General features: G+C 34.4%; 1 protein-coding gene and 1 long non-coding RNA gene across 3 annotated transcripts; one reads left to right on the top strand and one right to left on the bottom strand.

Annotated features, from left to right (window-relative positions):
• The first annotated feature begins 206 nt into the window (after nt 1-206).
• Nucleotides 207-22028, top strand: DEPDC1 (DEP domain containing 1). Of its 2 annotated transcripts, none has more exons than XM_049617025.1 (12): nt 207-359; nt 2440-2705; nt 6169-6325; nt 6777-6895; nt 7320-7450; nt 8822-8869; nt 12863-13000; nt 14289-15140; nt 15596-15768; nt 17484-17660; nt 19073-19258; nt 21850-22028. In XM_049617025.1, exons 1-12 carry the CDS (start codon nt 312-314, stop codon nt 21994-21996), a joined length of 2442 nt encoding a protein of 813 aa, XP_049472982.1. In that variant the 5' UTR covers nt 207-311; the 3' UTR covers nt 21997-22028. The 2 variants fall into 2 exon arrangements, with proteins under 2 accessions (XP_049472982.1, XP_049472984.1); XM_049617027.1 differs by lacking the exon at nt 21850-22028 and adding an exon at nt 19967-21677.
• LOC125912518 (uncharacterized) lies at nt 14335-20041 on the bottom strand. The gene is made up of 4 exons (XR_007454765.1): nt 19955-20041; nt 17971-18151; nt 14667-14708; nt 14335-14425 (listed from the first exon to the last, which is right to left on the bottom strand). It is a non-coding gene; the product is annotated as an uncharacterized LOC125912518 (long non-coding RNA).
• Nucleotides 22029-23327: the final 1299 nt, after the last annotated feature.

The following is a 23327-nucleotide window of genomic DNA, read 5'->3' on the forward strand; positions in this document are numbered from 1 at the left end:
GCCGGGTGAAGCCCAGAGCCCGTCCCACGGGCCCGGCCCCCGCGCTGACTCGCGGGTGCCAGCCATCCACCGCCAGCACCCCAGCCCTGAGAGGCTCCACTGTGCAAGCCAACCGCAGCCGGATCCCGGCGGCGCGCCACGTGACTCAGGGCCGCGACCAATCAGCGCAGCCCTCTGCGCTATTCAAATCCGCGGCGCGGCGGACGGTTGTTCCCAGCCAGCCGCCGTCGGGGCCCCCAAAGCCCTAGAGTCGCCTAAGGCCGCCATGCACCGCGCTGAGCGCTGACAGACCTCCGGGCCCGGCGGGCGGAATGGAGAGTCGGAGTGTGCCTCCCGGACCTTATAGGGCCACCAAGCTGGTAAGACAGCGCAGAACGACTAGACCGGCCAACCGCAGCCGTGGCCGCCACCGACTTTACGTGAGAGCGTTCGGAGTTTTGCCTGGGGCGGACAGACGGGTCCCAGAACCTGGTTTGGGTTTGGTTTTCTGAGACGTCGGGGGAGGGGGGGGCGGGGAATAAACCGGTATCAAGAAACCCTTGCGGGACACGCCTCTCCCCCTTACCTGGAGGTCGGGGCTGTGTCCCTCCCTGTGAGCCGTTTGTCCAAAGGGTCTCGTCCCCGGGATGGCGCGTCATACTCTGGCCTTGTTTGGGCGACAACGGTGCCTGCAGTTGTCAGCTTGCCCTGGAACATCAGAGAATATTATGATTTTAGCCGTTCCCCACGTCTGATTTTCTCCCCCCATCTGGATACAAAAAAAAATTCAGAGTTCCATTACTCTGGAGTGTCAGAATGGGGACAGTCCGAATGTGACAGCTTCGTTTTGCGGGGCCTGTAGAATTTAATGCAGGATCTACCGACTGAATAGCAGTAGGTAACAGCTGCCCATTTAAAAACTAAACCCAGAGTGTTTAAGATACTCGTCAGGAACCACTGTTGGTAGTCAACTGGATTTGTGCAGAGTCTTTGTGCACTTAAATTTTCAAACCAAGAGAATACAGCGCCACGGGGTAGGAGACATTAGGAGAGTGACTTAACCGCTGTGAGCCTCAGTTTCCACATTGGGAAAGTAGGGCTAATGATGCATATCTACCTTAAGGATATCCTGAGAGGATACTGCATGTGAACGTGTGTTGTGATGTATAGATCCTATGGATAGGCTACAGCTCAGTGTTTCCTGAGTAAATAAATGTGTGAAATGGGGAGGTGTGGTGGGAAGAAAAGAATACGGTTATTGTGTTTTCAACTCTTAGGTTTTGTGTTGTGGTGCCACACAGTTGGGGTTACAAGTCAGATTTCTTGGCCTCTAATGGAGGATTTTTCAATTAAAAAGTGATGTGTTCATTTTACACCACCACCACCACCTTAGTTCTCCGCTGTTCTAGCCGCCACAAACCTTGAAAGTGTGGGTTGAGGACAATTTAGAAAATATGAGTATCTTTTTAAAACATAGGTATATCAGTGTTACTAAATATATAGTGGACTTAAAGCTTACTTAATTTGCCTCATCTGTTCTGTGTTCACTATTGGAATCTTTACATAAGAAACACTATAGTAAATATTGGAGCGCCTGGGTGGCTCAGTGGTTAAGCGTTGGACTCTTGATTTCTGCTCAGGTCAGAATCTCCCAGTTGCTGAGTTTGAGTCCTTCCTCGGGCTCTGCACTGACAGCTGGAGGCCTGCTTGGGATTCTGTGTCTCCCTCTCTCTCTGCCCCTCCCCTGCACTCCAGCGCACGTTCTCTGTGTGTGTGTGTGTGTGTCTCTCTCTCTCTCAAAGATAAACGTTTAAAAAATACTATAATAAATATATAAGATATTGCAACATTAAAGGTATTTTACCAGTAAAACTACTGCCTGCCATCAATTTTGTTTGGCCAGCTTGGTAGTTATTACTGCAAGTTGTAGAATAAATCAAACCTGGATTTGAATGCCTGAGTTCATCACTTAGTTCTGTGACCTTGGTCAAATTATCAGTCTCTCCTCTGTGCTTCATATTCCTTATATGAAAACGGGATAATAATAGTACCTATTCATAGAATTGTGAGAATGAAAGTGAAGTAATGAATGTAGAGCAGTGTCTGACACAAATGTTACCAGCATTTTACTAGTATTAGTTAAAATTTAAAAAAAAAAGGGCACTTTCTCTGTTGAAGGTTAAGAAGCAAGTTCATTACAGTTCTTCATTATTTCTAGGTTTCCTAAATAAGCCAACCAGCCAATAAGTGCTTTTACACTATTACAAAGACATATTATTACAATGCCAGCATTAATAAAGAGAAATCAGTATGATATATAAAATTTTCTATAGTAAATAAGATCAATGATTTCTTCACGAATTATGATGTAATCAGATATGAATAAAATAATGCTCTTTGTCTCATTTGTTTTGAATCAGCACAATGTTTAATTTCTTTTTTAATATTTTCTTTTTGCAGTGGAATGAAATTACAACATCTTTTCGAGCAGGAATGCCTCTAAGAAAACACAGGCAACACTTTAAAAAATATGGCAATTGTTTTACAGCAGGAGAAGCAGTGGACTGGCTTTATGACCTATTAAGAAATAATAATAATTTTGGTCCTGAAGTTACAAGGCAACAGACAATCCAATTGTTAAGAAAATTTCTTAAGAATCATGTAATTGAAGATATCAAAGGCAGATGGGGATCAGAAAATCTTGATGACAACAGTCAGCTATTCAGGTACTGAACAGATAAATAACTACAAAACTGAATTACTTAACAATATAATTTAACTCCACTTCTATAATACTTTTACTAAAATTGCAGCTTTTTCAGAAAAAAACATGTTTTCTTTATAAAACTGTTACTGCTCTTAGTGCAATTAAAACCACTTAGAATTTAAAGTTAATTGCTACACAATTAAAACTTTTAAAATGTTAGATAGTATATATAATAAAATAAGTATTGGGAGGAAAGAATGAGATATCACTTCTGCATATTCCGAAATCTGTAACATTTCAAGGATAGGTCATTATTAACCTTTAGTTTCATAGATTCAAGAATTACAAGACAAATTCTCACAGGTCCTTGCCTCCAAGTAACATAATCTCATATAACCTAAGAATACATGTGATAAAACAAATAATAGCAAACTTTATATAATAAATAACAGAAGAAATATACTATAGGTTAAAGAGAATATTTTTTAAGGATTTACCATATATCAGAAGACCTGCTGTATGATTTACATGTTTTCTTACTTAATCCCTGGACTAGCTAAGCAGGTTAGGTATTAACTTCTTTTTACAGATGAGGAAGATGAGACCATGCTTCAGTAAATCTTGTTATATCTGTCTGAAATATGTTCTTCTACCTTGAAACACTGTAGACATTGTCAGATTAGTAAATACATTTGCTCTCCTGTCAATTCTATTGCAGCCTCCTCTGTGGAGCCTTTCTGACTCCCTTAGGCCAGCACCATTGCTTTTTCTCTCATGTGCAGGGTTCTATGTTATATATCATTAAACTAGGTCTTTGGATTCTAATATCCATGTTTTTTCTCTCTGCAAAATTAGTACTTTTCAAATGAAGTGTCTTAGTAGTTGATTCTTGTGTATCAAAGATGATTTATGTTGTACAAGTAAATTGCAGTAACAAACATGTGAGTAGTTCCTTTTGTATAGCACTCTACAAATCCTGACTGTCTTAACTACTGCTCAGGCACTTTGTGAGCTCCTTTGCTATTATTCATCCTTTAGCTGTTACTGGTTCTAAAGGTCCTAGACTTGTCTTTACTTCACTGACTCCCTGGGCAATCTCTTGCCATGTCTTCACCTACTTTCCTTATAACTTTCAAACTTCCAACCCAAATATATCCCTGAGCTTCAGACCTATTTTTGCCCATTAGACACTCCAGATATAACATATAGAAAAATCACTATCATGTGTTAACCCAAATTTTATCTTCTTACTCCATACTTAACTGTCTTCCCTATAGTTGTTTTGATTCTTTTCCTTTTTCTCCCCTTTAAATATGATTTAATTAACAGACCATCTCTGTTATACCACTTTAGCAGTTCTCTGATCTACTCCTCCCTTCACTCTGATAGTTCATTTTGTTAAACCATTTTTCTCTCTTACCTAGAATTCTGCATAACTCTTCAACTAGTCTCTCTGCTTCTAAGTGTTTTATAATGTTAGCAAATTTATAAAGTATACTTAAAAATAAACTTTACCAAAAATGTGTGAGACTTTACTGGAGAAAATTATATAATTGTTTTAAAGGTAATAAGTGAAGAAGGATATCCTGTTGATGAATCAGAAGACTTAGTATCCAGAGCGCCTGGGTGGCTCAGTTGGTTAAGCGTTGGATTCTTGATTTCACCTAAGGTCATGATCTCACAGTTTGTGAGTTCCAGTCATGTTGGGCTCTGTGCTAAGGGCACAGATGGCACAGAGCCTGCTTGGGGTTCTCTGTCTGCCTCTCTCTCTGCCCCTCCTCACTCATGTGTATGAGCTCTCTCTCTCAAAGATAAATAAACATTTTTAAAGAAAGAAGACTTAGTATCATAAATAAGTCATTTCTCCCCAAATTGATATATATATAAATTAAATGCAATTTCATTCACAACCCCTATATAATTTTTTATAGAATTTGACAAGCAGGTTCTAAAGTTTTTTTAGTAATATAAAAGTCCAAGGCAATTTTGAAGAACAAGGAGGAGAGAATTTCCCTACCCAATATCTGGGCTTAAATTTAAATAATTAAGTACTGAAAAAACAAAACTATACATACAGTTGATCCTTGAATAACGCAGCTTAGGGGCACCAACCCCCTCCCCTGCATGGTCAAAAATCCACATACAACTTTTGACTCGCCAAAAACTTTAGTGATAGCCTACTGTTGACCAGAAGCCCTATCAAAAACATATATAATCAATTAACACACATTTTGTATGTTAAATGTATTATATACTGTATTGTTACATTAAAGTAAGCTAGAGAAAAGTAAATGTTATTAAGAAAATTAGGGGCGCCTGGGTGGCTCAGTCGGTTAAGCGTCTGACTTCGGCTCAGGTCATGATATCGCGGTCCGTGGGTTCAAGCCCCGCGTCGGGCTCTGTGCTGACAGCTCAGAGCCTGGAGCCTGTTTCAGATTCTGTGTCTCCCTCTTTCTCTGACCCTCCCCTGTTCATGCCCTCTCTCTCTCTCTCTGTCTCAAAAATAAATAAATGTTAAAAAAAAAATTTTTTAAAAAAGAAAATCATAAGAGAGAATACATTTATAATACCGTACTGTATATACAAAAAATGTGTATAAGTGTGCTGCACAGTTCAAACCCATGTTCAAAGGTCAACTGTACATGGGAACTTGGTATAAGAAAATATTTTTAGGATCATGGAATAAGAACTTCTGAGGTCACTAAAAACTTAGTATATTTTATTTTATACATTATACATATATCTTATATATTAATATATAAATACCATAGAGAAAAAAAGCCAAACCATATGTTGTTTATGTATACTTATTAAAAGTATAAAAACATGAATAAGAAAGAAACACACTAACTGCAAGTTAATGGCTTCCCTCAGAAAGAGAAAGAAATAGAATAGGCAAAGAATTTGATTAACAAAAAAAATCATGAAGTCTTTTTTTTTTTTTTTTTTAATAATGAAGTCTTGAGTAAAATGTTACATATTGTATTGTTTGATGGTTGATGATTACATATCTGGATGTTGTTTACATTATTTTCTGTACTTTCTTGTATCTTTGAAATATTTTTTGTTATACTGGAGGGGGGAAAAAGCATTATAGTCAAAAGGAATAACAGAGACCAAGCTCTGGAAATTAGAAAAAGAACAGTCAGACAAAGATCAGAAAATATATATAAATTAGATAGCTTGTCAAAGAAATTTAGAAAATGGAACTATTTTTTTCTTCAACAGAATTGATCCCAATAATAACTCTTACTTATCCAGATATAAAGTTAAAATACATACAATATACTAAAAAAGTAGGAAACCATTAAAATGTTTTTTAAAGGTTTAATGGGAAAATCAATTTATGTAGAATCTTCCTTCCTTGGTAATATAAATAATATAAATAAATTCAGTTCTTTTGTGATTTTTAAAAGATAAACAGACACTAAAACTTTGTTTCTGATCTTACATTATTTAATTGCATATTATTCTTAAACCAGATTTCCTGCAAATTCTCCGCTTAAAAGTTTTCCACGAAGGCATCCAGAATTGAGAAAAAACAGCATAGAGAACTTTTCCAAAGATAAAGATAGCATTTTTAAATTACGAAATTTATCTCGTAGAACTCCTAAAAAATCTGGATTACATTTCTCTCAGGTAAAACATCCTTTTTACTAATCACTAGTTTAAATATTATTACCATGTACTTAATTATAAAACATTAAAAGTAGATAGTTCTTTAATATTTGAAGCCAATACTAAAGTCTCTTAACCTACATTATATTCCAAAAATATGTGTATATGTTTTACTGTAGAACAATAGAACCCATAGGAACAATAATAAAAATGGTAGTAAGACACACCTGAAACAGTATTTGTATAACTTAAACATGTTTTGTTTTAAATTGATTTGAGAGTGGTAGGGGCAGCTACAAAACCAAAAAGCTTTATTGCCATATGTTAACCTTATTCCTTCAGGTGACACTTAAACTTACAGCTTCACAGTGGACTGTTTATTAGTAGAATTACTAAATATTAGGAATTGTGTCAGTTCAATATTTCCTTAATTTGAGCATAGCATGTTAAACCAAAGTAATTTTTTTTCCAGGAAAATATAGAGAAAATGAACCATGTAATAATCAATGAAGATCAAGAAAACTCAGTTGGTAATAGAGAAATAAGCCCAGAAGATATTGAAGAAGTTTGGAGATATATTATTCTGATCTAGTAAGCTAAAACTAAGCTCTAACCACGTTCCAAAGTGTTCTAGAATGTTAATTTGACATTTTCATCGAGATCTACAAATGCAAAAAAACAGATTAGTTCTTAAAGCTTAGAATTTAACCTGTATTTGTATTTCTTAATAACTGCTCTTGAACTTCTAGTACAGTTGAAATAGAATGTTTTCAGTATGATTTGTTTTTTCTTTGAGTCAAAGTTATATATAGCTATAGTTCGGGGTCTGTATTGGAATCATTACAAGGTTACTAAGGTAAGTATATTTGAAAGTGGATACTAACTATAACCTTTATCAGTTTGGCTTAAGAAAAATATTCTGATGGCTTTGTTTGCCATTCATACTCTTTAATGTTTATCCCATTCCACTTATTTTATGTAGAAAAAAGAAGTTTGTATTTTTTCTTCTGTTTAGCCTGCAAACCATTTTAGGTGTGTCATCCCTAGAAGAAGTCATAAATCCAAATCAAGTAGTTCCTCAATACATAACGTACAACATGACCAATACAAGTAAACATGGAATAGTTATACTACAAGACAAATCAGGTTGGTATCAATAAAAGAAGTTGGACTCTTTTAAACTTGCTAACATAGGTTGCAGCTATTGTGGGGGTGTAGAGAGACTAAAAATGTAGAAAGTAGAATACTTTAACTGAAAGAGTATTAAGGGGAGATTATCATGATAAGTGCTTTAGTAATCATTTAAGTGAATATTATTGGTACTATTAGCCTCTCATGGTATTTATGCATGATTTTTTTTAAATGGCAAGGTTAAACATCCAAAAGGTATGAAATATAATTAAAACTATTGATTAACTACATTTTATTGAGGGCCTACAATGTACCAGGCATTATACTAAAGATTTAGTGATGAACAAGAGAAAAATGGTCCATGGCTTCTTGGAGCTTACATGAGCAGTTATATATAAATTTACACAAGTCAAGACATAATGCAAAACCCTCAAGACCAAAGTCTCAAGACCAGTATTTTAAAGATCACTGGTTTATTATATATATTTATATATATATAATGTATTGATTTTAGATATAAGATGGAAAAATCAATGATATATTCAAGCCAGCTGCATTACATTTAAAACTTAACATTTTAAGAAATGTATCAATAAATCTCAAAATGTTGACTCATTTTTTATAATCAATTATTGCCTGTAGAATTAACTGGTATGTATCACTTGAGTTTCTTTGTGTTGGCAAGAACTTTAAAGTTTGAATTGTAGGAACAAAAAGCAAAAACTTAAGTTATGTTGCATATGCATATGGCTTTGTACCACTCCCATCTTAAATTACCTAAAATCACATACTTACCAGTATATTCTCTTATTCAAACTTTCTATTCTTTATAACCATAAACTCTTCAAGTTAAGTGTATATGTGGTTTTTGTGTTGGTGTCAAAAAACAGTTCGATTTTATGCAGCATACTTCAGTTAGTAGCAAATGAAAGATTTTAAGCAAGCCTCACTAAAAGCACACTAATATTCAGATATATCATTTCAATCATAGGTCTCACTCAAATCAATAATATTCAAATAGCATACCTATAATCAGAATGGAAATTAAGATAAAGAAAACATGGTGGCAGTGGACAAGTATGAACATTAACTATTTATGAACCCCTCCACCAAAATATCCTCAATTTGGGGGTAATTGTTTTATGTATTCTGGAAAGAATCAAACTCAAGATCTCTATGACTTTTAAACTTATATTTTAAAATATTGTCTTCACCTTATGTCTTATTAAACATATAATAATTGTTAATCCTGGTAATATACATACATATGCATATATACATATATATGTGTGTATGTAATTATATATAATAAGCATAAAGTTTTAAATATAGTATCATGGAAATTAGGTGATATTATTGAACAATATAAAATTTTTTTTTGTATAGATGACCTTCCTCACTGGGTATTATCTGCCATGAAGTGCCTGGCAAATTGTAAGTTAAACAAACAAAATGTGTATGTGTATATATATATTTATTTATAAAATATATTTATATAAAATATATATTTATACTATTTAATAAGAGCTGAGGAAATTTTGAAAACAATGTATAGAAATCCTGATAAAGTATGCCATTTCTTTTGATGTTTGAATGACAATCTAGTAGATCTGATCGCATTTCCTTGCATGTGGAATGCATTATAAAGTACATAACTTTTTCTATGCAGACGGTGATTTCATAATTTAAGTTCATCATTTGTAGCTCAGTTTTCATAAATCATAAAATCACAGGCTAGTGGATATCAAAGGATTTTAGGTATAACTTACACCAGTTGCCTTAGTGAGGCCTATAGAGTTCAAATAGCAACTTTTAAGTAATAGCTCTTATAAAGTGGAAAAGTTCAATCAGAAATGAAGTCACATTAAATCTACTTCATTCCCCTTGCCATTGTACACAGCGTCAACACTGAGCTGCTTCATGACATGCTTGTACTCCATAAGATACATTAATGGAACTTTTATGTTTATAAAAAAAAATGATCTGTCACTAATCAGTAAATGGAAAAAAAGCTTTTCAATAGTGAGCAGTGATAATTAATTTTTATAATTTGAGACACTGGCTCAAGTACAAAGCCCTAATTGCTTTAAAAATCAATTTTTTTATTTAAAAAAAAGTTTTTTTAATGTTTATTCATTTTTGGAAGAGAGAGCGAGCGCAAGCAGGGGTGGGGGGGACACAATCCAAAGCAGGCTCCAGGCTCTGAGCTGTCAGCACAGAGCCCGATGCAGGGCTCAAACTCACAAACCGTGAGATCATGACCTAAGCTGAAGTCAGATGCTTAACTGACTGAGCCACCCGGGTGCCCCTAAAAATCAGTTTTAAAAATATGCAGAAATATGTGCTTCTAAATCATTAAAAGTTAAATTATATTTCAATAATTTTTTTATAAAAGGATTTTTTCTAGTTCTTATGAAATGAGTATTTTATTAATAATGTTCAAGATAGGTACATATTCCCTTGTTGTCCACTGGGTGTCAATATGACAAAATAACAGAATAAATAGCAATAAAGTAAATAATGTAAGTTATAGAAAGATTTTATTTATCAAACTGAGGTGTAAAGATCTTAATCATAAGCTTGATTTGTGAGTTTCTCTTTCTGCCTTCCCCCACCTAACTGCCCTTCTGTCTTATACTTTGGCTCATGGTTAGCAACCCAATGCTTATATTTTCAGGAATTTCTCAAATATCCCATATTTAGAGATTTTTTTTTTCCCTTTCTTACCAGTCCATGTTATACCTAAATGATAGCAAAGATATAATTTACTGGATTCCAGTTTAACAATATATCTAGCTAGAGGTAGCATTTAGACTTTTAGTTATTATTCAATCCCCTACAGTAATCCTGTGACATATAGGAATGAGTGATTAACATACTATCCCCAGTTTTTTTTTAGAAGAGAAAGTAAGTCTTTTGAAAGTCTTCTACTGATACATAAAGATATATGTATTCAAACCTAGATACACTAACTATAAATTTTGTATTTTTAATTCTAATAAGAGTATGTTCTTAGAAAATTTTCTAATGATTATCACATTTTTTTATTCTACATATTAAGAATATATTTTATATCCTCCTTAAGCATCTGACTCTTGATTTCAGCTCAAGTCATGATCTCACAGATCGAGCCCCATGTCAGGCTCCATGCTGAGTGTGGAGCCTGCATAGGATTCTCTCTCTCTGTCCCTCCCCTGCTCATGTTCTTTCTCAAAAACAAATAAATAAACTTAAAACTTTAACAATAATTTTTTAAAAGATTTTTATTTTGCTCTACATAAAACCCATATTAGCCTTTAAGCTGTTAAATGTGTGTGATTGTTTTCTTCAATCCTTTTTCAGTGTGTGTGCTCACATTATGACCATACAAAAGTTTGCTGGCAGAAAAGTAAAATTATTTGGGTTTGGGAAGAGAAAGATTTTAACTTGAAAGATAAAATAGTGACTCTCAAACCTGAGTGCATATTACAGTCACTAGGGAGACTAGCCAAAGATTCTGATTTAGATGATTCATTAGGTAGGTTCATTCCAGTTGGACTAAACATGCCTCAAAAGCTTCTTATTAGTGAAGATTCCCACACTCAGCATTTGGAAACTACTAAATTAGTGAGCCAGCAGCAAACATTTCTAAGTCAGTAATTCTTAGCTTCACCTCCATAAATTCTGGTTTGTACAGAGGAACTTACATATTTTTAACAGGCACATTGAATGAGTCTGATTATGTAGTCCATGGAGCACACTTTAAATGTTGTTAGACCTCAAAGCTCAGAGTCTTGCTTTAAGTGCTCTAAGTTCTAATTCTAGCTTTGCCACCAATGGTTTTCTTCATCTTAAGCAAGTTACTCTAACCTTCAGTTTCCTCATCTGTAATATGAAGTCAGATCTTATTTCTGAGTAAAAAACTAATGAGCAGGCATGATTCTTTGAAGAACGTTAAGCTAGGGGCGCCTAGGTGGCTCAGTCAGTTGAGTGTCCAACCCTTGATTTTGGCTCACCTCAGGATCCCAGGGTTGTGGGATCAGCTCTGCGTCCGGCTCTGCACTGAGCATGGATCCTGCTTAAGATTCTCTCTCTCTTCCCCTCTGCCACTCTCCCCTGCTCTCTCTAAAAAAATAAAAAATAAAAATTTAAAAAAAGAACATTAAGCTAATGAAATGGCAATGTAAAGATATTATTTAAACTCATTAAGGGTATGCTTCATGTCAGACAAAATTTATTCATGAAAATGTAAATTTACAAAAGATAATTTGGAAGAATTATTTTCATTATCTACATATTCTTTGTTTTGTAAAATGAATTGCAATAAAATCTCATTAAATAACCTTACTGCTTTAAAATATATTTCAAATGTTGCCTTATATACAGTTTTTAGGTAAATAAGTATTAAGACAAAATGCTAGTAGTTACTTGCAGTGATTTTTTTTTAGAGTTTATTTATTTATTTTGAGAGAGAGAGCACATGGGTGCAGCAGAGGAGCAGAGAGAGAGAGAATCCCAAGCAGTCTCTACCCTGTCAGCACAGAGCCACACAAGGAGGCTCAATCCGAGCCGAAATCCAGACTCGGATGAATGCCCAACCAACTGAGCCACCCAGGTGCCCCTATTCGCAGTGATTTGTAATGAAAACATAATGAGAAAGAATGAGATGTGATGTGCACAATTCTTTGAAATGTTTGAACTGTGACAGAATTTGTTAAACTTTGCTCCATCATGGAGAACTTTTTGACACTTTTTATAAGTATATCTAAATTTTTATTTAAAATAAAATATATTGGGGTGCCTGGGTGGTTCAGTCAGTTGAGTGTCCAGCTTCAGCTCAGGTCATGATCTTGCAGTCCATGAGTTCAAGCCCCGCGTCAGGCCCTGTGCTGACAGCTCAGAGCCTGGAGCTTGTTTCGGATTCTGTGTCTCCCTCTCTCTCTGCCCCTCTCCCACTCATGCTCTGTCTCTCTCACTCTCAAAAAAGAAAAAAAATAAAAGAATAAATGTTAAAAAAAATTTTTTTAATATATGAAATTTATTGTCAAATTGGTTTCCATACAACACCCAGTGCTCATCCCAAAAGGTGCCCTCCTCAATACCCATCACCCACCCTCCCCTCCCTCCCACCCCCCATCAACCCTCAGTTTGTTCTCAGTTTTTAACAGTCTCTTATGCTTTGGCTCTCTCCCACTCTAACCTCTTTTTTTTTTTTTTTCCCTTCCCCTCCCCCATGGGTTTCTGTTAAGTTTCTCAGGATCCACATAAGAGTGAAACCATATGGTATCTGTCTTTCTCTGTATGGCTTATTTCACTTAGCATCACACTCTCCAGTTCCATCCACGTTGCTACAAAAGGCCATATTTCATTCTTTCTCATTGCCACGTAGAAAAAAATTTTTTTAAATAAAATATATTTTACCAATTTTTTTTGCCTTCTATCTTTTAGGGCCAAGAAGTAATATGAATAATCCAACTTATGTTGGATTTGAACGAGATGTATTCAGAACAATAGCAGATTATTTTCTAGATCTCCCTGAACCTCTGCTTACCTTTGAATATTATGAATTATTTGTAAGCATTTTGGGTATGTATGAGTTTTTACTTATTATGTAAATTTATTAACATTTTCAAGTTTCCCATAATTTAAAAGATCTCAAAGTATAGGTAAATATGAAGATGGCAAGCTATAAATTATTTTACAGTTTGGGAATACTATGGTTCCTGTTATGTTGTCTTCCAGTAATTCAAATATATCATTCTCACACCAGTTATTCACATCAATCGGGTGTACTACAATTCAATTCATTTCTGACACTGACTACCCAGAGTTAGACCAGACCCTACAAGTGAAGGACAAATTCCTTAAATTCTGATACTAACCACCCAAAGTTATGCAGACTCCACAGATTAAGGGCTCAGTTCCACAAGACTGCCCTCACACTTCAGGTACCACCTGCAGATGAGGTCCTCAGGCTTACTCACTCGCATTTCTGCCCTGACTACCAGTTTGGGTGTCCCTTCAACCTTCCTTGGGTTTAATAATTGAGTACAACTCACAGAACTCTGGAAACTGCTTTATTTAATGAGTACCAGTTTTTATAAAAGATACAAGTCAGAAACAGCTATGTGGAAGAAGTAAGGGTTGTACACAGCTTTCATGCCCTCTCCAGGGATTCCACCCTCCCAATCATGTCAATGTGTTCACCAACCTGTATGCTCTGTTGGCCTTGTTACTTCATAGTTTTAACTGAGGCTTAGTTACATAGGCATGATTGATTAAATCATCAGTTATTGGTGATTTTGCTGAGTCTTCAGTCCACATCCTTCTGTCATTCAGGGAGGTCTGAGGTAGATTGAAAGCTCCAACCTTCTAAGCAAGTTCAGCCCTAAGTCACCTCATTACCATAAACTCAGATGTTCTCCAGTAGGTGTACTATGGATAACAAAAGACGCCCTCTCTGGAAATTCTAAACGTTTTAGGATCACTATACCAGTTACTAGAGACAAAGACCAAATGTGTAAGTTTTATTATAGTATAGTTAGTTGTCTTATAATTAAGAGCTTTCTAATACTTGTAGACAAAGCCAGTGATTTTTTAATGTATTTACTCAATTCCTTTAATTAGATTGTTGAAAAGATTTTTAAGTGATTTATATCACAAGTTGGAAAACCTCTACTCAGTCTTGCACTTTGTAACTGAATGTTGCATGTGTCCTATTTAAGTGGCTTCTGAATTAAGCAACTGCTGTTGTACTATACTAACAATATATACTATAGTAATGCTTTATTTTTTTAACTTTACTATTGTTTTTGTTTTATTTTTGTCCACTGTCACACAGTTGCATCTTAATTTTTGTTTCATTTCCTGGTAGTTGTTTGTGGCTACGTCACAGTTTCAGATAGACCCAGTGGGATACATAAAATCCAAGATGATCCACAGTCTTCAAAAATCCTTCGCTTAAACAATTTGAATTCCTTCAAATCAACTGAGTGTCTTCTTCTCAGTCTGCTTCATAAAGACAAAAACAAAGAAGAATCAGATACTACTAAGAGACTGCAGATAAGTGATCAAGGATTTCAAGAAAAATGTGCTAAGAAAATGCAGCTAGTTAATTTTAAAAATAGAAGAGCCAGTGCTAATGACATAATGGGAGGAAGTTGTCATAATTTAATAGGCTTAAGTAGTATGCATGTTCTATCCTCTAACGTCAAATCAAGATGCTATTCTTTAGAAGGAATTGTAGACTTACCAGGGAGTTCAAGTAAAGAGGTCTCCAGTGTCTTCCATCAATCTGTTGTGAATAGAGAAGGACAAAATAATAAGCAGTTTTTAGAGTCTAAGACCAAACAGGAATCCCTAATGAATCTTCATTCAGAGGAAAGTACTCAAAAACCACTCTGTGTTGGTTTTAAGAGAACCTCTACTTTGACTGTTCAAGACCAAGAGGAGTTATGTATTGGGAAATGCAAGTCAAAACAGCCTTGTAGATCTCAGAGTTTACTTTTAAGAAGTAGTACAAGAAGTAATAGTTATATCAATATGCCAGTGGCTGAAATTATCATGAAACCAAATCTTGGACATCTCAGCACAAGTATACAAACAGCTATGGAAAATGAACTCGGAGAGTCTAGTACCACAATCAATAAAAGACTCTGCAAAAGTACAATAGAACTTTCAGAAAATTCTTTACCTCCAGCTTCTTCTGTATTGACTGGCACACAAAGTAAGGTTGATGCTTTCAATGCATGTAATATTAACTTTTAGTGCTTACTAACTGTTGCTTACCTGTCTTTTCTTCTCTGAAACTGCTTTATATTTTTCCTCCAAAAGGAAAAGTTTTTATCGTAAAAGACTCTTGTCATGGCATAACCAAGATTTATTCTACTTATATAAAGCACTTATTTTCTTTTACTTCATTTTAACTTATTCTGAGTCACTTTATTTGTAGTAAGTGAAGGATATTAGTACTCAAATAGGTTATGAAGAAAATGAGCATCTTACCATGCTTTTGAGGAATGTGGAAATTTCTAGGGACAGTTATAAGAAATTAGATACTAAAATATTATTTTAATATTTATATAACTGTATTCTTTATGTAACTGTATATGTGCATAATATGAAAGCAACTAGTGTCATTGATGATTTTTTTCGGGGGTGGGGTATAATTTTGCCTTCCAGGTTTGCTGCAACCTCATTTAGAGAGGGTTGCCATCGATGCACTACAGTTATGTTGTTTGTTACTTCCCCCACCAAATCGTAGAAAGCTTCAACTTTTAATGCGCATGATTTCTCGAATGAGTCAAAACGTTGATATGCCCCAACTTCATGATGCAATGGGTACAAGATCACTGGTAAGTTGATTTCTTAAGGAAGGAATAAGCCTTGGTTCATAAACTATAAAAAGAAAAGCAAATCACCTAAAAGTACTACTTGAATGATGTCCTAGTCTCAAAATCCTAGATTCTTGGGGTAGAAAGGCTCTTAAAAATATCTTTCCTAGTAGCAGAATGTTGGTGCATTAATCCTTTGTGCCCAGTATGTTGTACTTTCATATCCTGACCTTTATCTTGTCTGAGCACTTTACCTCTTCATTCATATCACTTTGTAGTGATTGACCTAGACCATCAGACCACATTCCATTGCCTTATGCCAATGCTGTTTGGTGGGGAAGGAAGAGGAGATAGTAGGCACAGTTAAAAGCATAAGGGCACTATAACTCTAGAGAATTAATGGGAATATTATGGTAGTAGGAAAGTTGTATTTGATGAATTATGTGAATCAGGATAGCATGTCACTGTGGGTAAGAAATTGGGACAAACTACTGTGAAGCAGTCTCAGACTCCATAAGAGGATGAGGGTAGAGGCATTTTATACAGCTATTGATTGGAAATGAACTCTTAAAATAGTATCTTCTCTCTCTTTCTCTCTCTTCAAGAGCTGCCACTTCCTCAGTGCAACTTCAAATGATTTTCTTATAGCAAGGAATCTAGAGTTGAGCTCTATTCTTCTACTCATTAAGGACAGTTCTTTAACAATGATAGACCCAAACTACAGAAGAAGAATTATTCTTGCATAATTGTGACACCATTAAAAAGCATAGAGAAGTTTGTAGAGGAATGTATTTTGAGAGACATGAGTAGAAAGGAGATAATTTCAGTTTTATGCTTTTTGAGTTTGAGTTTATACAGGACATTCAAGTGAAGTTTATCCAACAGACTGTTAGAAATGTGAGCCTGGTGAAGATCAGGGCAGAAGGCAGATTGTTTGGAGGGAGGTAGTAATTGAAGCTTTGAGAGTAAATGAACTCTACAAAACTAAGAAAGAAGACTAAAAAGCTAAGGACTGAGTCTTGGAAGGAGAAAGGAAAACATGACTGACATGTAGGAATAAAACCAAAAATATTTCAATTCAATAAATATGTTCATTGTCTATTATGTACAAAATTCTTAAAATAGAATTCTTATAACTGTAATTATTTTAGAATGAGGTGTCTGTTTACGTGTGTCTAATACCTAGTGGGTAATATGGATATGATTGAGAGTAAATGAGTTATGAAACACAAAACTTATCCCAGACTTTGAAGACTCCTTATGATGGAGTTGAATAATACATGTATTGTCTTTAAAGTCTGACAAAATAATTAAAAACTATTTTCCAGAATTTCAAAAGCTAAATGGTACCAACTTTATAACCACTAAGTTTCTATATTATGTATTCTCCTGGCTTGTGTTTTATGAGATTAATTTAATGTAATAAGTCATTATTCTTTAACATTCTCTAAGCAACATATCTATATGATACCAATAAAACCCATGATATTTACTGATACAATTGTGACAAAATTAAAGAAAAAACTAAGCCTTTTATAATCCTTTAGAATTATATTAAGGAAATACTTAACAAGTACTTTAAGTTCTTACCTTTCTAATGTAATTAATTGTCCTCATTTGTAAGCTGAAGTCTGCTTATCGCTTTATCTCAGTACTTTAGCATGATACCCAGAAACTACTGATACTCTTATTTATATAATACCTTAAATTTTTAAATTCACATCTTTTGTTTCTAGATGATACACACTTTTTCTCGGTGTGTGCTATGCTGTGCTGAAGAGGTGGATCTTGATGAGCTTCTTGCTGCAAGATTAGTTTCTTTCTTAATGGATCATCACCAGGAAATTCTTCAAGTACCCTCTTACTTACAGACTGCAGTGGATAAACATCTTGACTACTTAAAAAAGGGCTATGTATGTATTGTAAATCTTAAAATTGTCTGCATTAGTCAGTTCCAAGTGGCAAATTCATCTCAAGCTAGCCTAATGAAAAGGGAAGACTATCAGCTCACGTAAATAACCTCTAAAAGTCAGGAATGTAGACAGAATTTGGAGACTCAAATAGCAATAAAACTGTTTCCTTCATCTCTTATTTCCATTTTGGTCCTATATTTGACAAAAGGCTCCTTCACATGATGGGGGATCCATAAGTCTGATTAAAGTTCTTAAATCACAGACTTAACATTTTTAATCCAAAGGAAAAAAGAACTATCCCTTCACCTACCAGTTTGAAAAGTTCTTCACATGGACTCTGATTGGCCCCATTCAGGCTAAATACACATCTTTTAGGTGGTTGAGGGTGAGTGCGTTGGAGACAGGGCCATGCTCTGATTGGCTCTCCATAGATTAGAGGAGAATCTGTTCTTCAAAAAAGGTGAGGATAGTGGAGGTGGAACGGGAAGAAACTATTAAAAGAAGGAGAGAAGGAATACTGAGTAACCAAAACAACAGATGTCTATTATATTCACTCTTTGGCAGCCCAGCACATATATTCATGTTTCTTCCCATACATACCATTCTAATATTGCCCTTGCTTAACATAATTATCCCTATAATTTCCTTCCTTTATGAGCAGATGTTATAGTATCTTCCCATGCTCCTACACCTCAAAAACAGTATATGAATACTCTCACTACGTCAAAACATTAATATTTTAAAGTGAATTAAAACATCACTTTGGGGCACCTGGGTGGTTCAGTCAGTTAAGTGTCTATTGATTTCAGCTCAGGTCATGATCTCGTGGTTCATGAGTTCAAGCCCCGTGTCGGGCTCTCCGCTGACAGTATAGAGCCTGCTTGGAATTCTCTCTCTCTTGCTTGCTCTCTCCCCGCCCCCCACCTCTCTCCCTCTCTCCATCTCTCTCTCTCTGCACCTCCCTGCCCACACACACTCTCTCTCTCCCTCCCTCCCTGTCTCACAAAATAAATAAAACTTTTCAAATATTACTTTGATTTTTATTGTTTTGTAGTTAAAAGAATAAAATACATGGTTAATAGCAATGATGATGGATGGCTGCCTTATTTAATACTTATTCTGTTCTAAGCCCTTTGTATACATTATCTCATGTAATCCCCATTTTACAGGTGAGGAAACAGACCAAGAGAAGTTAAATAACTTGCTGAAGGTTACAAAGCTAGTAGGTTGTGGGTCTGGGATGTAGATCCTGGGATTTATCACTACTCTATTGCATAACACAGTTTTTTTTTTTAAATGTTGAATGTTTGGTGGAGAATGAATACATGCTAAATCCTATCAAAAGAACACTTAGCAAACAGGAACATGAACAGAATTAATAGACTTGGACTATATCATTTTGTTCAAAACAGATTAAAAATCCTGGAGATGGACTGATTGTTCCTTTGCCAACATATTCATACTGTAAGCAGATTAGTGCTCAGGAGTTTGATGAACAAAAAGTGTCTACCTCACAAGCTGCAATTGCAGAACTTTTAGAGAATATTATTAAAAACAAGAGTTTGCCTCTAAAGGAGAAAAGGAAAAAACTAAAACAGGTAAGAGAATGCATAAGTTCTCAATCACATAAATCTTTTTAAATATGCTGTTGCTGATTGTTATTTAGTAACATTTAGAATCTAATTTCTCATTATTTTGGATTTTAGATATTGTATATATAGGTGTTTATGTAAATGTAACCTACATTCCTGGTTTTACTCTTTATAAATATAAATATACTCTTACTAAATTTAAATAATAACAATAATAATAACAGATAACTCTTCCTTTACTTCCAATGATTATAACTTAGATTGCCCTGAAAAAACAATTATAAAATTTGATTGTAATACATAGCTTTTGGTGACTCATTATTACCATTTACAATTTTTATCTCTACCAAAATCCAGTAGTAACATGATGCTGGCAAGTTTAATTCCAGGTCTGAGATACTCAAATATGAAGTATACTAGATCATTCTGGCCTTCATAGGCTTTACCAATGGAAAGGAAGAACATCTAGAATTTAGGAGGAAAACACATCAGAAGAGAATCCTTGTATATTAATGCTAACTGGGATCTAAGAAATCTTACCTTACACCTTTCATATATGAGAAAGCAGAGGGAGAGGCAAGGATAAATTGAAAAGATACTCATTTCTGAAATACATCTTTGAGAAAGTCACTGAATTCTTATAAAATGTTGAACATTGGCTTCAGCTAGGATAATAATGTTAAATACTCTCTAATTCCTCACCTCATTTTTAAGTTTCAGAAGGAATATCCCTTGATATATCAGAAAAGATTTCCAACCACGGAGAGCGAAGCAGTACTTTTTGGTGACAAACCTACAATCAAACAACCAATGCTAATTTTAAAAAAAACAAAGTTTCGTAGTCTAAGATACTAACTGTATTAAAAATTATGTAATACTTGTAGAACTTTGGTGAATGAAGCCATACTTAAGAATTTAGCTACTAAAAAAGGAAGTCTATTTATTAATAAGGTTTTTCTAAATAAAACACATTTATGGTACCAAAGTAATTTTTTATCAGTGTAAGACTGCTAAGAAAGTAGTGAGTCTCAACTGTGAGCAAATAACAAAAGCAATACCACATACTTTAACCAGAAACAATTTTTTTTTTTTTGATACAACATCTGGAAAAGCTATTACGGTGTGTCCTAAAATTTTATTTACTTGAATTTTGAAACCTGACATGTTTATCAAGATTAAGCTATAATTCTGTTTTTAAAAGAAATTAACTTATCTGCACATGTGCTTATGAATACTAGTTAAAGTACAAGTTATTTAGGGATACTCTTATTTCTAAGAATAAGAATGTGAAGAATATTGGAAAACTCAGTGAATTCTCTACTGTTAAATGCTGCACTCTTTTGTATACTCTTTTTCTACTTTTGATCTATTTATATATGTGTGTTTTTAAAATATGTACATGTAAGTCTTCAGTTGGCTTTAAACATTTATCCCAAGTGCTTCAGTCATTCAATTTTTCAATAAATATCTTGCATTCTTATGTTCATGTATCTACTGGAAGATAGTGGTGTGAAAGAAGTGTAAAGCAATCATGTATTCATTCAAAATATATTTATTTAGCAACTACTATGTGCCTTTTATTATTCCAGTGATAGAGAGACTAAGATGAATAAAACAAAATGTCTTTCTTGAAAGTATTTATTTTCTAATCAAGGGAGACACCTATCAGATACTTAAAATAACAATACACACTCTGAAGGAGTCCTTCAGCTGAATACTGAGCTCTTTAGTTTTGTAACAGTTCTCTCAGCTAGTGTTTTTCAAACTGTTACATATTAGAATCACCTGGAAAGTTTTAAAATAATACATGCTCAGGCTCTACCTTATATCAGTTACATCCAAATTTTAAGGGATGATATATAGGCATCAGTATTTTCAAACTCTCTAGATGATACCAATATTTACCCAACTTTGAGAATCAGTCCCTAAACACTTTTTATAAACAAGTAAATACCAACCTGGTGGCACATTGGCTTTATTATTTCACTGGAAGAAAATGCAGATTATAAATGCTTTTCATCTTAATACAGGGTTATCCATATTTCTGCTTTACTGACTTAACACAAACTTGAGGCAGTTTTTCTTCCATATTTTACTCTAAGATTATTTAATATCCATTCAAGTGTAAAAATGTACAGAGTATCTGGGATGTCATAAACACTTATTGTTCAATGACTTTTGATTTATCAATGTAATGTTGTACTCTAAAATGACAGTGTTTCATTTGAGATTTTTTATTAAAAACTTGAATAGAAAATGGCAACTATATATCTTTTGCCCAGAAACCTTAGCTGTAAGATTATAGGACCAAATTAGATCTTTTTCTAAGGTGTTTATATGCTAAAACTTCCTGTTTAAAGATGTATAATAATGTGAATTCTATGCATATTGAGATAAAAATTATTGTGGGTTTGTAACAATTTAATTTTGTTTTTGTATTTATTGATATTAAATATATAAATACTATAAAGACAGTAATTTTTCATCTGAGCTAGTGTGCATGCAATTGAGATTATAAAATTGGTGTAACAATTTAGTAACATGGGGTGCCTGGGTGGCTCATTCGGTTAAGTGTCTCACTCTTGATTTTGGCTCAGGTCATGATCTCACTATTCCTGAGTTCAACCCCTGCATCTGACTCTGCACTGACAGTATGGAGCCTGCCTGGAATTCTCTCTCACTCCCTCTCCCTCTTTCTCTGCCCCTACCCCACTCATGTTTTTGCTTTCTCTTGCTTGCTATAAATAAATAAATAAATAAATACATAAATAAATACATAAATAAATAAACAAACTTTAAAAAATTTTAATGACATGAATTTGAAGTCAGGTTTGAATTTTACCATGCTATTTACTATGTAACCTCAGACAAATTACTTAACTGCTCTAAGTTCTACTTTCCTTATCCATAAGATAAAGATTATAATAGTATCTCTCTTTTAGGATTGTTGTGAGAATTAAACTGAACAATGCATATGTAGTGCTTAGCAGTATCTAGCCTAGAAGAAGCATTCTATAAATATTAACAATTATTATTAGAATTACCTAGAATTATAGCACTTAGAAGAGATCTTAGCAAAAACATAGTCCTGTATTCTTTCAGTTGTTTTGGGCACACATGAACCAAACAAAATTGTGAACAATTGGTGAGTCTTATTAAACTATTGTTTAGTTACGAGATTAGGGTTCTGATTGTACACACTGGCTAAAAAATTTTAACCTAATATAAAGGGAAAATTTGATAAGGAAGGAAAGTGCAAATACCTTCAGAACCAATATTCTTGAGTATGTGAAAACATGGGATGCAGTTTTCACCATATGTTTCTATTCTATCATTGGCAATAATTTGACCTCATATTTGGTGAAATTAGAGATAGTTCTGAAATTTTATATCCTGGCAACCTGTGTACTTCTCCAACAGATATACCAGCCTTTGATTTTGAAGGTAAAGAGTGTGTGTGTGTGTGTGTGTGTGTGTGTGTGTGTGTGTGGCGTTGAAGCCTTTCTAGGAGAGAAAATGAAGGATGGCTAGTTTTAATATTAAACTCTTAACTGAAAAAAATAAAGTCAGTTTCACTAGAATAAACTTAACAGTTCTAAATACAATAAAGTACAGCAACTAACAATCTTATTACTCAAAAATAGCTCTTTTATTGACTCAGAATCTTATTTCTTATTTTCTAAGAACTAGGGGTGGGGATGTACAGATTAGCTGTTATCTCCTGAAAACCTCAGAATGTGCATGGAGGAAATGCAGAATGTATAAGACAAATGAAAGTAGTGATGATTTTTTCCTCATTATAAAAACAATTTTTGAATTAAAGCATAGATTCATATACACTGGTTGATCTCTGAATTGTTCTTCCATAAGCAACTAGGAGACCAAATTATATGAAACAACTGTTTTTAGATAATGAGCTGTAGGTAATATGGGACTGTGATAACTGAGAAAAGGGGAAACAAAGGTGGTGAGACTTATGATTACCCCTAGATTACTACCTGGAGGCAACTATCAGGCCACAGTACAGGGAGAGAGAACCAAAACAAAGCCCAGTGTCTCACTACATTTAGTAGCT

Source organism: Panthera uncia, assembly GCF_023721935.1.
Source record: "Panthera uncia isolate 11264 chromosome C1 unlocalized genomic scaffold, Puncia_PCG_1.0 HiC_scaffold_4, whole genome shotgun sequence".
NCBI lineage: Eukaryota > Metazoa > Chordata > Mammalia > Carnivora > Felidae > Panthera > Panthera uncia.